This window comes from Euwallacea fornicatus, chromosome 30 (genome assembly GCF_040115645.1).
Source record: "Euwallacea fornicatus isolate EFF26 chromosome 30, ASM4011564v1, whole genome shotgun sequence".
Classification (NCBI taxonomy): domain Eukaryota; kingdom Metazoa; phylum Arthropoda; class Insecta; order Coleoptera; family Curculionidae; genus Euwallacea; species Euwallacea fornicatus.
The window spans coordinates 614,320-630,237 of NC_089570.1; the positions used below are offsets into that span (position 1 = coordinate 614,320).

Here is a 15,918-nt window from a genome sequence, read left to right on the forward strand (position 1 = left end):
GTGCCGCTTCCACATTTCGGTCGATAGCTAAGCTGGAAGCGCCGCCGAGGAGGTGGCGGCTCCTTGCCGCCCCCGGGTGCTCCAGCGACTCTCACTTATTGTCTCTTTTCCAGCCAGTGACGTAACCTACTGGTTTTTCGACACCTTCCCAACTTAAGCAATGACGTCAAAGTGGCACGAAAATGTAGATCTGTATACTGCAATGTTAACAGGCACACGTCGGTTTGACGTTATTCTGCGCTTACTTTCAGAAAGAGAATTCTGATGCCGAAAATTTGATATACATAAATATCTTAGCGATTACGTTGACTGTGTCGGTCCTGCAGTTTTGTCATCAATATATTTGCCAGTCAGGTTGGTTCAAGTCAGTTCGGTACTCGGAAAGTACTCGGAAATCAAAGTGCAATATACCGCTCTACCTTCAAGTCGTTAACAAGGATGACGCTTCTCGATCAACATTTCCGGGGTTAACAAGAATTCGCGTTTTCGATGCCACTGTGTTCCTCCCATCATAAAACATGAGAAAACTTAAAGATATAACTGCAGAGAAATTTTAACTAAAATTAAATTTAAAGTTGCCGGGGCCGCATTCTTAGACCCGAGGTAAAACAAAGCGGAACGCGAGCAAGAGACATATAGAGCGAGGTATTAGAAGGACGGCTTTTAGATTTATTAATTTAATATCCCTCCCCTGCTCGTCTCCCGCAGAAATTCTGAGTGTTTTCTGAAAACATTGATGCGGTTTCGCACGCCATCGCGGCAAAAATTGATTTCCGAAATGGGGAAGGAGCAATAATTGAGGGAAGACGGTTTTTGTTTTTCAGAATTTGGCGAAGGAAAGAAAAGTAGAATATCACCCGGTGGGTTCGGAATTCTGTAAGGCGCACGCGCTGTTAACACATTGCTAAATTGACTATTTAGCACATTCAAAAAATTGCCTAATATACGGGGAGTTCCATATAAAAAATGTCGGGTTTTAGCACTCCAAGCCTATGATGAAAAAGTGAAGTGAACACATCTTCTGTATCTGACGCTTTGGGGTGAACATGATGAGGATATTTTGGATCAGTGAAAAGTTCTGCGCAGTTAGAAAAAGACAAAAAACCACTCGTAGAAAACGACAATAGTAGAAAAAAAACGGGAATGCGCCCGCCAATGGAGCAGGGCAGACGACGCCGCGCGCAATAAGATCCGCAGCAATGCGAGAAACTCCGCTGCAGGACCGAATGTTCCGATTGGGCCGCGCAGAGTTTCTCGTATTGTCATTGGCCCCCGCTCCCGAAACGACACTCCAATCGTACAAAAGTCAAAATTACGGCTGCTCGTGGAAATCCAACCGAATCCGATTCCGTTTCCAGCATTCCCACGAATTTTCGTGTGATTCGGCGTCGACATCTTCTAAAATCGATAAAAGAGAACTCCCACGGTCATAACCCGAGCTTTGAGTTTCCCAGCTTTAAAATACATTCCCATTCGCATTGTAAAAACCATACAAAGAAGACGTCAGCGATGTGACGAGTAAAGCTGTTAGAGGCCAATATATGGGGCTTCGCGAGATTTACAATATGAAAAACCACCTTTCTCAGGTTGAGAGAGTCACTGAGCATGGTGTGAAAGAAAAACGTTTCATTTTATTGACGTTTTTATGAGATATTATAATTCAGCTCTGCTAGGAAAAGGTGGGGCGCGACCGCAGGCTTGGGGCAACGGGGAGGAGGAGGAGGAGATGGGAGGAACTGAACTGGAAGCGGAATATCAATAGTACGATCGCAATTGCGACGCCGAAGCCGAAACGTTGTTTCCTGTGGAGGAGCGGGAAACGCAGAGGACTCAGTCTCAGACGTTTCGCAGCAAAAACTTCTCGAATTTGATTAGTTTTTATTGGCAAGCCGGGCCTGCATATTGCGATACCGGAGTAGCCTATTTATAGAATTTTCTGAGGAATTTATAATAAAGTGCACGTCGTACCTTATGAAATTATGCTCAGGGCAATTTCATTTAAACTCCTCGGTTTATAGTAAAATGCGCACAGAAGAAACGTAAAGTAGCTCATTTTCCCCAAAGAAACTCTTCGGGATTCGGATTGAAGCAATTTTATTCGCGGACAGAGACGGGCTGGGGTTTCTGACAGGCGGACGGCCCTGCATTGATTTATTGTTCCTATTTGTGGGTTTCATGTAAAAAAAGCCCTTCACGCTGCCAGTCTCGGTTCAAGATTGATGCTTTCCATTTGCGATCCTGCATGCTGGTAGCTCATGCAGACTTCGAAAGCGATACATGTATGGAAACGTGACTTTCTTTCTATTTGGGTGCCGATTTCCCGTAGGAAAAACTTCGTTAACATCATCTGAACTGGTGCATATAAAGGAAAACTCTTTCTTAGTTTAATAATCGGCAACAAAGTACACAAAATTCAAAACTTGTCCCACTTAATTTCAAAATAAGTTTATTTTAAATCATTTAATTTTAAATAGACAGATCTGGTAAAATTATTCAATTTTCAGTAGCTTTTAAGTACCTTTGGGCACTTGAGGTTAAAGATCAAGCTCATACTATTAATTGGCCTAGTACCTAACTTCCTGTTTTTCTTGTTCAAAGATGGTTAATATTAGGGTCTCCATCTATGTTAGATTCTAGGAATCTAGGCTTCAAGCTTGGACGCAGCTGCCTTCACAGCCAGGTTGCCAGATGAAAATCCTAAATAAACCTTAACAAAATTTCTTCATTATATGCAATTTTTAGCCCTTTTATTCGTACAAACCTTCGATAAATATAAAGAAATTTTGTATAAATTGAAAATTATTTTCTGCTATTATAGGAATTCTCATCAGCGACAACAATGCAGCCAATTGTCAGAATTTTAACTTCTACATAACCTCACATTTTTCGGATTGTTTTGATAAGTTTTAGTAATTTTTTTCTATTTTTAATATTAAATAATTGCAACTCCCTTTGTTTAATTTCTACATTTAATCCGCATTTCCTTACTTCGTACTTTAGTGAATCAGTTTATTTATTAACTATGTACAAAGGTTTCCTTTTGATCGAGAATTCAAATAAAATAAACAGTGTAATAAAACAAACCTTTCAGTCTATGCGCCGAATAAAAGTAAGATTTCCCTTATGATTTCCAGTATTTATCTCGATTTAGTCCAATAATTGGTATCAAATTCCTCAATATTGTGTTATTTCTGCCTATTTTCTTAGCCAGTGTGCTTCAGTGCTTCTCCGAGCTTTTTGGTGTTTGGAGCTACAAGTGGCGGTGTTTATATCTTTAAACGAAAGCCATGTGCTTTTCTGAAGCTCATTCCCAGCAAGGTAAGCCCTACAAGGCCCTGCCTTTATAAATCTTTAGTAGAAAAATCTAGTTCTTGTTGCCCAAAAAACACATCACTGAGGTGTTAATTTAAACATAAGGCACATATTATGAAGTGTTTATAAGGTATATTTAGATATTTTGGTAAACTAAACATCTTCAGCGAAACTTAATTGGAGCTCTCATATTTATAGGAAGGCTCTGCCGATCTAATTGCAATATCCCAAGATGAAAAACTTATGGGGGTAGCCACATCGCGGGGTCTAATTCTAGTTCTTCAAAATTTCATTGAAGACCCAAATTTCCACTATCAAATATTCAGTCAACATGAGGGCAGACATATTACTTTTATAAAATGCCATAAACATCAGCTTTATATTGGGGATGACAAGGGAAGGGTTTCAATGGTGTCTGCAGACACTGCTTTGGTGAGTCCTAAACGCCGCTTGAATAGTTTTATCAAATTGGGGCTAATTGCAGTTTCAAACAAAATCGATGTTTCAAATGCCTGCAGCAATATTAATGACCCTCGATTCTTGCATTGTGCAAATCGACTGTTTTCAGTGTTATCTGTTGATATCTACCAGAACTAAGACATATTTGTGCAATACTGAAAAAGAATTTTTTGTGCAAATTGGTAAGAAGGCACGTGAAGGGTGTTATGGTGCATGTTTTCTTACAACTGAAGACTTAAGCAAAGGGGCTCATAACAATTTAGTGCAAAGTAGTGGCAACCCATTTCGATCTGCTACAGAAGAAGAAATATTAACTTCAAACAGTGACTCTAACAAAAATATAAAGATCTTTTGCGCTAGACCAGGTGCTCGATTATGGGAAGTTAGTTTTAATGAGGCAAAAGTTCTTTTCACTTACCAGTTCAAAAGTGCTTTGACCAATGCACCCTCAGACTTGCCTGTAATTGGTAATGGAGAGGAATCAGTACTTCAAATGAGGCTACATGAACCAACTGAAAAAGTCAGTTTGACTCCTGTAAACTTAGAATAGGCTGTATTAAGTGTCACTTTGTAGATTCCAGACACGTTCACGTTTCAAAACTTATTCCCAGTCTGTGATAGATTTGTATTAACTGTTGATTCAAGCAGGTTATATATTTTTGATCCCTCAGCTAATGAGTTAGCTTTTTGGCTGTCTTTTGAAAACGGTATTAAGTGTGTAGTCTCTACATCAGACAATCACTTATACATTTGGAAGAACGATTTTCAGATTGTTCATCTATCAGGTATAATTGTCATTAAAGGAATTTGAAGATAGTAAAACCCCAATTCTAGTGGTAGAACTGGAGCAGTTGTTATTAGCCACCTTGTATAAGAAACAGTTTTATTTGTGCACAGACATTTGCCTCCAGTACAAAGCAGAATTGCTGAAGCTTCTCGAAAAGTCATCGAAAAAACTGTACTTGCTCTCAGCTCTTAAAAGTAGGATCGGCAGTGCAGAGATTTTACAACAAATGCAGCCAATTTTAGAGAGAATACAAGAGAGCAATGAGAAATTATTAACAACTCGACCACAAAAGGCAAACATAGTTTTAGTGGAGAATTTGCACTGCAATTTGTCATTGCATCACATGGAAAAGCAGATCTTAAAGGAAGATTTGAATAAAGATTTAAAGTTAATCCTGAAGCAGTATAAACTGAACAAAACTCATGGGTAAGTAAGGTCGAAAAGTGAAGACGAAGATATTCATCAGTGCTATAATATTAGGACTGTGGAAATTCCAGAAGTCACAAATTTACTTCAAGCAATAGACCATGAAGACGTTTTTGCAATATTTAAACGATTTCGAACATTTGTTGAAGCAGACTTTGCAGAGGATGCAACTAAATGGTGTCAACAGCAATATTTAAAGCAAATCTCCAAAAGAGATTTGCCGCTTAAAAATCTAACCGAAGAATGTTTTAATTTTGTGGCTGACGCTTTGTTCACCGAAAACATGTCTCATCAGAATTATTCATGTTCCTGTGGGTACCCCTTGCCAGAATGCCAGAAGCACTCTTTGAAATTCCATAAGACTGCCTTGGATCTTCTGGAAACAAAGAGGGACACTGAAAAGGTGTTTATCTACATACCATTCCAAAAAGGTTGGACCAAACTTATGGAGATTATAAGAGACATCGCGGTGTACCATTTTTGCGTAAAAATCTCTAGTCAAAAATGCGCCGTTTTCTCTTCAAAGTCATTTTTGTTGAAAAACGTAGTGTTAGTTTATTCACATCAAAAGACTTCGATATTTAAGGTATTTTTATATACATATATTTTATAACAAAAAAATATATAATACAAATTTGAAATTACATCCCCCCTCCGACTGAAAGTCGGCCTTTGGACTGCCCACCTGTTGTAAGATGTGTGAATCTTGCTGCACGAAAAGAAAAGCCGTCAGTACTCTCTCTAACGATTCCTCTTAAGTGCCTGCAAGAGTCTAATGCACCAGCGACTTGATATAATTTCAAAAGAAAAAATCCAACAGACTTAAATGGGCACTTCGCGCTGGACACCTGATAGATCTGCCTCTTCCCATCCATCGCCCGTAGAAATGTTGGTGTAAATGATCCTGCACAGTACAGGCAAAATGTACAGGTACCCTATCTTGTTCTAGCCACATTCTATCCTGTGTCTTCATAGGAAAGTTTTAATACACTTCCTTGATTTAAAAAAAAGGAAGACCAACATGTTTATTTCGTATGTTTTTATTCTATTCATTTATTTGGAATATCGAAGTCTTTGAATAAAAATAATTGGTCCAAAACGGAATCAAAGTGGTTTGGGTGTAAAAATCTTCACCAAAATTTCTCCTATAACCCAAGTTTAGCAGAACCTTTTTGATACACCCTGTATATTTATGCAACAAAGTTATTTAAGGCAATTTTGTAGATCCTCAAAAACTTGCCCTATTTATGGAGATATGCGATTAAAACTGAAATTTATGGCTTGAATATGATAGCCCTGATTCAATATAATGATTTGACATTACTCAGAGAGCACACTGCTGAACTTACGTACGATAGTTGGCATGATGTTTTAAGTATAGTTTTGAGATATTCTAAAATAACTTAAACACAAAAGCAGCGAGTTTCAGGTTATTTTATTAAGATCAATAAAGGGATTTGCCTGAATTGCGATCGAAAAATCAATGTATCATCGTTGATAACCTGGTCTGATTTGAGCAAATTGATAGTGCAATCGTTGGGCTCCAAGAATACCATTAGAATATTGCAGAAGTACCAAAAAACAATACCCAGTGGGGCTTTAGATGCCACCTTCTATCAGACCTGCATATTTTCCCATACGTTTGTGAATGACAGTAATTATTCTCTTTTGATAGTGAAACCTCAGGATCCAGTCGAGTTTCTGGAGAGATTAAAGGATTCTTGCGACTATAAACAGGTCACAGGATTAAAGACTTTTTAGAGATTTTATGTATTCTTTTAAATGCTCCAACAGTTTCAGGACACAATGGCGAAGTATTTCAAGCGTAAGTATGCGGCCAGCAGAAATCCCTGCTACACGGTTTGTGCCGACAGTACAGGGCTGTGCCCTGCGTGCAATTTGCCTTTGAAGAACGACATTTTGATTGAGAGTGAAACAGCGAAGCGTTGTGGGCATAAATTCCACAAGTTTTGCTTCATTAAGGAAGGTCAAGAGTGCAGTATTTGCAATTAACATGGAAGTTTAATATATAATAAATAATATATTTGATACAGTTTTATACAAATCATGGTTTTTGAGTGATGTATCAGTTATTTCCGCCTATCGGTCATTTTGAACTTTAGCTCCCCATCAGGCGCGTACATAAACGTGACTTTATACTCCAGCGGTTGGTGCAAGTACTCCAGTTTGTAAGACCTGACCAACTGTGATAAAGCTGTCTATTATTAGGTTATTAAATTTAGAGATTATATCTTCTTACCTTGGCCAGCAAAACCTGTATCTCTAAATCTGCAAAGCGCCTCCCCAAACACATACGAGCTCCATACCCATAGGGCAACGATGCAAAGGGGTGAATTGTGTAAGACGGCCCTTCAGTGCATTTCATCCACCTCTCAGGCAGAAACTGGTCCGGATTTGAAACGTATTCCGGCATGCTCCCTGTGACCAAAGTGGGAAACACCACTTGAACCTTTAATATAATTATTTAAAAGTGATAGCTTGGTCTTTATTTGTCTTAAATCGTACTCCTTTAGGAACATTATAGCCCAAGAGAACCGTGTCCTCCTGGAGAGTTCTGCCATTTCCTATAACTGTTGAGTACTTTCTACAAGAAAAAGCTTTAGATAAAGTTTCTGGGTGCAAAATTATTTCCACCTGAAAACCTCCTTAACGAACGCCTTCAAAAACACCATTTGGTTTAACCTTTCTGGGGTCAAAGGTTCGTTTTTGTTCGGCAACACTCTCCTCAGTTCTTGGTATAATTTTTCCTGTTCTTCTTGACGTGTGGCGAGTTGATAGAGAATCGAGCACACCGCCATTGAAATCTAGAAATAAATGATTTGCCCCAGTCGATACCTCATCACCTCGGTTATCGTACTGTGTCAATCCCCACTAAAATCAAGTCCAGAGCTAAAATGTAGGCAGTTTTGGGATCGGCTTCATTAGCCAAAATCCTCTCCACCAAAGATAAATCCCTCTCGTCTCTCACAGATTTTTTCTTAAGTCTTTCCATTGCAGCATCAATATGCTTCATGCAGATTCTGAAATATCTCCAGTATGAACTATGCCACATAACTCAATACTATGAAACTCATACTCGACGAAATAGTCCATATTTTTCACGTATCGAGTCCATAGAGAAGTAGGGAAAAACCTCCAGAAAGGAAATCTGAGCTCCAAAATAGCAATGTTTCTAAGAGCATATTTAGCTGCGCTTATGATTTTTAATGCTTCAGAATTGGGTGATAAGTTGCGGTCTAAACAGCCCAAACGCACATCCAAGGACACTCTCCCTATGCATTCCAATGCCCATTTGTGGATTTCATTGTCGAAGTCAGGTGGCATTTCCTGGTTCTCGTCTTTCATTTCAAGCATCCTGAAATACGTAAGTATAGAGTAGTTATGAAACATTTTTTTATACATGTACCTCTGAATGAAATCCTTTGTGACCGCCTCAATGGGCTCAACATATTTATTAACGGTGTGCAATTGCAGAATTGGCTTCTGCACTTTGGTTCTAAAGGTTTTCCATGGTTCGCCATGACTGTAATCATTATTATCTATGTAAAAAAATATGTATATTACGCTTATATAAACGTACACCCCAACAACACCCCCTTCTCTTCCAAAAAACTCCTTCCTGACTTCTCCCTTATACTTCACTAAGCAAGGCATAGAAGGTCTGAAAGGAGTAGGGCCTTCTTGCCTAGAACAATACTAATTCCAAACAAATTCCTTTTAAATAAATATCTCCTCTTACCGATAAATCTTTTGAATTTCATCAGCGTCGTATACAAAAAGCAAGTCGGGCCTCCCTACTAAGCCAGACAACTTCACAATCTTCCCATACTCCTGGTAAAATAGAACTGACAATTTAGCCACATCAGAAATATTGTATTGCCCTATAACGGGGAGAAGTCTCCAGGTGTTCCCTAGTATAGGAATTGGTTTTGGGCCAGGGATTTCTGAGTATGGTTTTACAGCGTCTTTATTTCTTAGTAAGGAATCGGAGCAAACGGAAGCCTGACGTCGAAGGCGAAGTGGAGACTTGCTCAAGTGAGCTGATTTTTTTACTAGGGACATTGATCCTAACAATGGAGCAATCTAAGCCATGGTTTAAATAGTGTATTGAGTACTTACCTATAATATTTTTTGGTTACATGCACGGCTATAACATTAAAACTGCGCTGGTACCATGCCGTGGCCCACTTTGCTGATGGTACTTTCTATGTTGGCCATCAAGCAGTAATGCGGACGGTCTTGGAATAAAATTATTATGAATGAAGGCCGGTAGAACTCGTTTGTAATCTGCATAATTTTGGGTGATGAAGAAATATTATTATTAGTTTATCTAATTTGTTTCACTTTGTGCGCAGCTTATTAACTTATTTAATGGCGTTAAACTATGTAAAACGCGGGAATAATGTTTATTTAATATTGATGATCAATGCGCTTGGGCTAAAATTGTTCTGTTGAAGATACATAGACGCCTGCACTACTACAACCAACGGATTGCCCCAGTGGCTATTGGTATAAATGGTGATTAATAGATGACGCGACGATAGACCGAGAAAAACATAATCATATAATTTATTACTACAACAGAATGTTGGGAAAAATATGTTTTCATAAGCTACGATTTTTATTCACATTTTTATAAAATATTGCTAACAAGTAACAAATACACTCAAAAATTTGCAGGGTGATTGCAGATCATTGTTTGAAATTCCGTCCCCGTCGATTTTTATACCCTAATTATTTAAAATTTTATAAGAATGTGGATGGTAAATGCGCTTGGGCTAATACCATTTAATAAAATTTACAGCGCATAGACGCCCATACTACTACGAATCGATAACTGCTTTGAGAGTTCTGCATATGACATAACGCCAACTTTGAATGATCCCTTCTAGATGGCGGCAAGTATGGACGATGGTCGCAGTTCTGTCTGATACGCTTGGGTGAGTATTGTTGCGAATTACGCATGGTTGTTTTAATAAGACTTCAAGTATTATTTTTATTGTTATTTCACGATTTATCTATAAATTTAAATTTCAACGGCCCGTTGGGCGTATACATGGGATGAATGTAATATTCCAAGTTTCCGTAGTGATACTCGACTCTGTAGTTTTGTAATATCTAAAAATAAAACAACAAATAATTATGCTTATTAAAGTCACTAAATTTGGCAATGAACCTTTGCCAGCAGAGCCTGAATTTCTAGTTCCGCGAATCGTTTTCCTAAGCACATTCTTCTACCGAACCCAAAAGGCAGGGACGCAAATGGGTGATGGTTCTTCGACAGAGGACATTGCTTCAGCCACCTCTCTGGAATGAATTCGTCACTCTTAGTGAAAAATTCCTCTTGATTGCTAATCACATAGTGCTGAAATACTATTTGGACTCCTTTGGGTATCTCAAAGCCGCCTATAACGCAATCAGAGGTTGTTTGCCTGCCATTGCCAATCACCACTGGGAACATTCTGCATTATGACGATTATGAATATTATTGGTTTTTTGTAAATGGTCCAAATCAACAATAAAAAAACCTCATAGTCTCTTTGATGCAGGCCTTCAGATAATGCATTTCTTCCAAATTTTCTGGAGTTATTCGGACATTTTTCCGGGGAAGTACTCTGTCTAGTTCTCGATGAAGCGCGCTTTGTTTTGCAGGATGTGCGGCCAGCTGGTAGAGAATCGAGGCGACTGCGTTCGAAGTCTTGAAACAAAATTGTTTTGTCCTAATTTTCACTTTTATGGAGTTGTAACAATCTGTTATTTATTAATACGTATTATTCGGTGCTAAAGAGCGTTGCAAACGTCCGGTAATTGTAATAATTTGGCCACGGCCGGTCAACGCCATCAAATAATTTAACGCGCAATTAACACTTACCGTATCTACCCCTACAAGAAACAAATCGAGGGCCAGGATACTGGCCAATTTGACGTCTTTTTCGCGTTTGAGCACCTTCTGCATCACCGAGAGCTGACTCTCGTTGCTGTGCAGATCCAAACTGGCCATAGACTGTTCTATGTACTTCAGGCAAATCCTGAAACCTCCACTTTCGTGAAAGAGATAAAATAATAATCCCAACACGCACCCTTTAATGCAGTCCAGGGCCTCGATATACAAATTGAAGGTCGGAGTGTTGAAGAGCCTCCAAAAGGGTACTTTCAACTCCAGTATTGGCACCTTCAAGAAAAACGTGGTGATGGCGTCAATGAGTTTTTGCGTATCCGGAGGAGGGTTTTCGTCAAGGCACCCCATCCTCACGTCCAGGGCTACCCTGGCTAGGGCTGAAATATCGTTAATAGAAACGAGCTTAAGCAGTTGTGGCTAAAGTACATTCCAAGGACCATTTATGAATTTCGTTCAAAAAATCATCGGGCACCTCGAGTCGCTCGTTGCGGAGCACTGATATCCTGTAAATCGCGCGTTGGCCCCATTTTTATTAAGAACTAAGTTCAAGAGCTACCTATGAACGAACTCCTCTGCAGTGGCTGCGATGACGCTCGAATACATCTTTGCTGAGCGGGGCTGCAGCATTATTTGGTTCACTTTGGACCGGAATTTCTGCCAGCTTTCGCCGTGTCTGCATTGAAAGAGACCTTAGACGTAAACAATAATTTCGCCTTGAGAATTTGTTACTAGTCGTAAATGACCTTATGACGTCACACGATCACGCAACTAATTAATATTAATTGAACGAGGTTTGCCTTCGGAGGCCGTGAAATGACACTCTAATGATTCCTTGCTTTGCATACGTAATTCATTACATTGCGCACACGACTTTTAATACATTAATCCTTAAAATCACTAAAAAGTGTTTAGAGAATATGCGGATTAATATATTTTGGAAGACACAAAGTTCATCCAAAAGATCAAGTCATATGTAAGTTAATTAGAGATGTAGGAAAGGAGGTAAATCGGGCGGAGCTGTTTAGTATAGTCATTTTTTTATCGTCACAGAAAGTATTTACTCGGGCCATTATAACAAATTCGAAGAGAAAAGCAAAGTCCTTATTTGGGGGAAGTCGCTATCAATTCAGTAGCGCACTACATTTATTATACTCGAACAGGTAGAATCTTCACTGGCATGACTGTTCTAGAAAGAACACCCAAAATCAGCCTCCATATTTAGTTCTTCTAGACCTCTTGCGATGTAAATATGGTCACTAAACCTTGACCAATCTGACATCTTCTCCTTACTTAATTCCAATATCGTACTCACACAGCAATGACACCCCCCAAATCCCCAAAAAACTCTCTCCTCAACACATGTTTGTAGTAGTTCAAACTCGGCATGGAAGGTCTTACGGGCATCGCATCCTCCCTCCGGAAAACGTCCTCGATTTCATCCGGGTCGAATAAAAACAGCATATCGGGCCTCCCCAGCAGCCCTTCCATTTTAACGATTTTGCCATATTTTTTGAACAAGCGCAAGGAAACTTTGTCGATATGCTCAATCTGGAAATCGCCTAAAAATGTCGTTTTAATTTCTCCCATATGTGGGCTGATGCCAAGTCGACCTATAAGAGGGATGAATCTCCAACTGTTCCCCAGGAACGGTAAAGGCTTAGGCCCTGGTATGCTGCCGTAGGGCTTCACATTCTCGGTCACTGTGAATTCGCTACTTGTCACTACACTTTTAGCTTTGGTGAAACTTTTCAAAAATCTCCGAACAATTTTCGACGTCATTAGAGACTCAATGGAAGTATCACCGGCCTCTTTGAAAATCCGAAGATATTTGCGGAAATAAACACAGAAAATTCATTCAGACATCGGTAAAAGCGCGCTGGTAGTGGTACCAAGGTTCTTTAATCGACTATCTGTTTAAACAACCGGTAGGACCGCGACTGCTCTGTATATTTCTCCGATGAGCCTAAAAATGTAGTTCGGAAAAAGTGAATGCTGCTTGCCAGCTGTAGCGCAGGTGAGGTATCGGTACCACTCCGTTATAAGTGTAGAGAGTGATTACTTCAATAATCTAATATTTTCTTTAACAATTGATATGAGTTTACCTTTTTTTATGTAACAGCAGGAAATACAGTAGATCCCACTTTAATGTGTATTAGTGCAAATCCTTTAAGGCCACTAATGATATTCTAATTATTATTCCATTATTGTCTCAAATAGATCTCTTATATTCAAATTTTTTCCATAAACATGCAGTCAATGTATTGTAGGAAATCATGTGGGTTAGTATCTACCCGGGATAATAAATCCGTCTGAGTTGTCTAATGATAAATTTATAGGAGCACAATGGTGGATTGCTTGTTACGCAATTCAGGTAATAAGATTTAATATTAACATTTCTCCAATTATACATCGTAAACTACATTTACTGCGGTTGGGTGGGGAGCGATCTTTATAATCAAGTAAGAAACATGAAAATTCCGATTTTCACAAAAATATTGACACTATGAATTCGAATACACTTTCACTACTTTTAATGTATTAAATATATAGAAACGGTGATAAATTTGAGAGAGCCTCCAGCGAAGAAATGTTTGGGATTATGATGAGGACTTTAAAAAACATACCTTCAGCAATTGTCAAGAAAATTACTATATGTTTTCTTGACAATCGGCGAATCTAAATTTTTCTTGTCAATTCGTTAAGATCTAATACGACGCTGATTGAGACACTGTAAATTGAATCACCTCTTGAATCGCATATAATGGCAAGGTACAAGATAAAGATTAAAAATGTTTCACATAAAGTGACAAATTACCATAACTATTAGTTTTCACGATGACTGGCGAAAGCATTTATTTCACTTTAAACAAAGATGCAGGTTAATTGAAATTGACTCTCCGTTATATACATAAACATATTACGAGTATGACACACATCCAGTAGTGGTTTAGTAAGCAATTTTTTCGATTTCTTAACAGCGGTTAAATGAATGAAGCATCTGAGAAATAAGTAAATAAAAGAACAAAATATTCATCTTTTAAATATTTTATTACAGAAAGTAAGCTAATTGGTACGACACATGATGAAGTCGGACAAAACCAAAACCCTTTAGAAGAAATTTTAAACGTTAAATTTTAATACAATTTATTTAGACACTTTTCACCTGAACACCTCACATAAATAATTTCGTAATACTTAGTCCACAATGAAACAGCCTCCCTTTAAACGAATAACCAGTTTTATTATCATTCACTATCATTCAAGCCCCAGTAGATAATTGATTCCTTGCACCAAAAGTAATATTAATGGCTGCCATGACACCAGCCACCGAATTAAATCCAAAAGCTGCCCAAAGAGCATATGGGGCTTTTCCCATGGGTTGGAGAACATTTTCTGGAGATCCACTTTTTCTTTGCAATAGGGGCAAGTCTGTTTCTTGCCCACTATACACCAGCCTCTTATACAAAACTCATGGAAACTATTGCAAACATTTATATCATTAGATGGCTATTTTATTAAGAAAGATTAAGAGGATAAAAAGTAATCCCTATAACAAACTTACGTATGCTGGCAGCTTAGCTGGTATGCATTCTCAATTACCCCTTCTTCATCCGTGGGCACTAATAAACGATTGCCGCATATAGCGCACATGTTTGGATCGAGGTTTTTCGTTGGAATGCCTTGAGGAGAATAATACTAAAAACGCCTTTTTTAAAGTATCCTTTTGACATAATTTTAACATCCTTTTACCCCTATGTGTGACGCCATCTTGTCTGCACATATCTCAGAAATATCTCTGCCCAACACCCCATAGTACAACCCATAGAAAATAAATTGCACTGCTATATCCATCCAATCATGAGATTTTACATCAAAGATTAGGTAGAGGATCAATAGATTGACCATCATGAGAATGTAACCAACAATTCCTAGGATATAACTTAACTTATACAACAGGAAGAACCATTTGTACACTAGCCTGAAACATTAATAATTTATTTGAACACAAAATGGGATAAATTTTCAACCTTGGAGTGGTCCCGTTCAATGGTTTTTGCATGGCTTTTCTGAAAATTAAGCCAGTGATACAGGAGAAGAGCAGCCAAATAAAAACAAATCGCCACCAGAGGTGTCTCAAGCAAATTCCAACTGGAACAATCCACATACCCAGCAATGTGGCTATCTGTGAAATGGCATTTTGAACTACAGAACAGATGTTTCAAAGAGAACTTACAGAGTAGCTTCGATAGTACCTCCTTTTCCATTCAATAAGAGCTACTTGGGCAAGGAGTAATGTTACAAAAAGGATAAGAATCATCTCAAGGTGCATTTTTTCATGCCCCTTGTGCATTTCATGAATTTTTTGGTGTTCATACCTACGTAGCAAATAAATATTATTACTTATATTTGGGGTATCGGTTTACTTACCGCATTCTTTCTTCTTCAGAGAGTTCATCTATAGACTGAATGCAATAAAGAAATTTGCGTTAAATGTCGTGAAATTGTTAATATTTACGTTCTTACTCGATTGCCCAAGATGACAGGATTATGCAAATTTTGAAAGTCCTGAAAGCTCTGTCGGTCCATCTTCATAAATGGATTGATTAAAATTGAGTAAGGTGAGTTGTTATGGTAGACCCTCTCATTGTTTTTGATTTGAGGAAATTCAACTTCTTATCTCTTATCACCAAGTTTTCAAGGTCCGGAATCTTTGGTTTGCTAACACGTCAAAATAGGAACTTCTATTGGTTTTTCTTTCAGTCGATATAACCACTTTTTTCTATTAATTCATGTTGCTACTTTAAAGTTGCATTAAGGTATACTACAACATTCGCATCTCACAATCAAACATGAGTGACTATTGCTATAATTGAAGAAATTAATTATATATTTTGAATAAATTTGAGTTTAAAAAATGAAGAAACGGAGCCATGAAGTGGGAATTGTAGGAAATGTCAAAAACGTCATGTGTGGGTGTCCGCTTAAACTTTACAAAAACAGGATGTTTCAATTG

At 38.3% G+C, this 15,918-nt stretch overlaps 4 protein-coding genes and 1 long non-coding RNA gene across 9 annotated transcripts; 2 read left to right on the forward strand and 3 right to left on the reverse strand.

The window, feature by feature from the left end:
• The first annotated feature begins 2,624 nt into the window (after positions 1-2,624).
• Positions 2,625-7,722, forward strand: pink (WD40 repeat domain-containing protein pink). Of its 2 annotated transcripts, none has more exons than XM_066298466.1 (10): positions 2,625-3,109; positions 3,208-3,318; positions 3,511-3,744; positions 3,797-4,291; positions 4,346-4,556; positions 4,606-4,984; positions 5,039-5,387; positions 6,209-6,359; positions 6,414-6,721; positions 6,779-7,722. In XM_066298466.1, the coding sequence occupies exons 1-10, from the start codon at positions 3,023-3,025 to the stop codon at positions 6,995-6,997; spliced, it is 2,544 nt and encodes an 847-aa protein (XP_066154563.1). In that variant the 5' UTR covers positions 2,625-3,022; the 3' UTR covers positions 6,998-7,722. The 2 variants fall into 2 exon arrangements, with proteins under 2 accessions (XP_066154563.1, XP_066154566.1); XM_066298469.1 differs by having other exon boundaries at positions 3,212-3,318.
• LOC136347987 (uncharacterized) lies at positions 5,399-6,093 on the forward strand. The gene is made up of 2 exons (XR_010733566.1): positions 5,399-5,570; positions 5,650-6,093. It is a non-coding gene; the product is annotated as an uncharacterized lncRNA (long non-coding RNA).
• Positions 7,054-9,072, reverse strand: LOC136347984 (probable cytochrome P450 301a1, mitochondrial). 2 transcript variants are annotated; one of them, XM_066298471.1, is made up of 9 exons: positions 8,745-9,072; positions 8,586-8,690; positions 8,412-8,528; positions 8,082-8,360; positions 7,863-8,025; positions 7,640-7,809; positions 7,511-7,589; positions 7,245-7,454; positions 7,054-7,188 (listed from the first exon to the last, which is right to left on the reverse strand). In XM_066298471.1, exons 1-9 carry the CDS (start codon positions 9,065-9,067, stop codon positions 7,075-7,077), a joined length of 1,560 nt encoding a protein of 519 aa, XP_066154568.1. In that variant the 5' UTR covers positions 9,068-9,072; the 3' UTR covers positions 7,054-7,074. The 2 variants fall into 2 exon arrangements, with proteins under 2 accessions (XP_066154568.1, XP_066154569.1); XM_066298472.1 differs by having other exon boundaries at positions 7,073-7,199.
• Positions 9,073-9,972: 900 nt separating this feature from the next.
• On the reverse strand, positions 9,973-12,930 carry LOC136347985 (probable cytochrome P450 49a1). 2 transcript variants are annotated; one of them, XM_066298473.1, is made up of 9 exons: positions 12,515-12,930; positions 12,217-12,463; positions 11,461-11,577; positions 11,331-11,407; positions 11,086-11,281; positions 10,878-11,034; positions 10,534-10,703; positions 10,182-10,467; positions 9,973-10,123 (listed from the first exon to the last, which is right to left on the reverse strand). In XM_066298473.1, the coding sequence occupies exons 1-9, from the start codon at positions 12,681-12,683 to the stop codon at positions 10,013-10,015; spliced, it is 1,530 nt and encodes a 509-aa protein (XP_066154570.1). In that variant the 5' UTR covers positions 12,684-12,930; the 3' UTR covers positions 9,973-10,012. The 2 variants fall into 2 exon arrangements, with proteins under 2 accessions (XP_066154570.1, XP_066154571.1); XM_066298474.1 differs by having other exon boundaries at positions 12,217-12,452; positions 12,515-12,642.
• Positions 12,931-13,933: 1,003 nt separating this feature from the next.
• Positions 13,934-15,858, reverse strand: LOC136347804 (E3 ubiquitin ligase Rnf121). Of its 2 annotated transcripts, XM_066298108.1 has the most exons (8): positions 15,747-15,843; positions 15,429-15,684; positions 15,333-15,367; positions 15,139-15,280; positions 14,933-15,087; positions 14,655-14,883; positions 14,467-14,600; positions 13,934-14,382 (listed from the first exon to the last, which is right to left on the reverse strand). In XM_066298108.1, the coding sequence occupies exons 2-8, from the start codon at positions 15,495-15,497 to the stop codon at positions 14,160-14,162; spliced, it is 987 nt and encodes a 328-aa protein (XP_066154205.1). In that variant the 5' UTR covers positions 15,498-15,684; positions 15,747-15,843; the 3' UTR covers positions 13,934-14,159. The 2 variants fall into 2 exon arrangements, with proteins under 2 accessions (XP_066154205.1, XP_066154204.1); XM_066298107.1 differs by having other exon boundaries at positions 15,429-15,858.
• Positions 15,859-15,918: the final 60 nt, after the last annotated feature.

Coding starts and splice junctions, on each gene's coding strand:
- LOC136347985 (XM_066298473.1), bottom strand. CDS start 12,683: ATGACGTCGAAAATTGTTCGGAGATTTTTGAAAAGTTTCACCAAAGCT. Junction 12,464..12,514: donor GAGATTCATCCCTCTTATAG/GTCGACTTGGCA, acceptor CGACATTTTTAG/GCGATTTCCAGATTGAGCAT. Junction 10,704..10,877: donor TTCTTGTAGGGGTAGATACG/GTAAGTGTTAAT, acceptor TTTTGTTTCAAG/ACTTCGAACGCAGTCGCCTC.
- pink (XM_066298466.1), top strand. CDS start 3,023: ATGTACAAAGGTTTCCTTTTGATCGAGAATTCAAATAAAATAAACAGT. Junction 3,319..3,510: donor TGAAGCTCATTCCCAGCAAG/GTAAGCCCTACA, acceptor TCATATTTATAG/GAAGGCTCTGCCGATCTAAT. Junction 5,388..6,208: donor CAAAGAGGGACACTGAAAAG/GTGTTTATCTAC, acceptor GCAATTTTGTAG/ATCCTCAAAAACTTGCCCTA.
- LOC136347984 (XM_066298471.1), bottom strand. CDS start 9,067: ATGTCCCTAGTAAAAAAATCAGCTCACTTGAGCAAGTCTCCACTTCGC. Junction 8,691..8,744: donor GAAATTCAAAAGATTTATCG/GTAAGAGGAGAT, acceptor GTATTGTTCTAG/GCAAGAAGGCCCTACTCCTT. Junction 7,455..7,510: donor GCTATAATGTTCCTAAAGGA/GTACGATTTAAG, acceptor ATTATATTAAAG/GTTCAAGTGGTGTTTCCCAC.
- LOC136347804 (XM_066298107.1), bottom strand. CDS start 15,497: ATGAAGATGGACCGACAGAGCTTTCAGGACTTTCAAAATTTGCATAAT. Junction 15,281..15,332: donor TCTGAAGAAGAAAGAATGCG/GTAAGTAAACCG, acceptor TTTGCTACGTAG/GTATGAACACCAAAAAATTC. Junction 15,088..15,138: donor GGTACTATCGAAGCTACTCT/GTAAGTTCTCTT, acceptor GCCATTTCACAG/ATAGCCACATTGCTGGGTAT.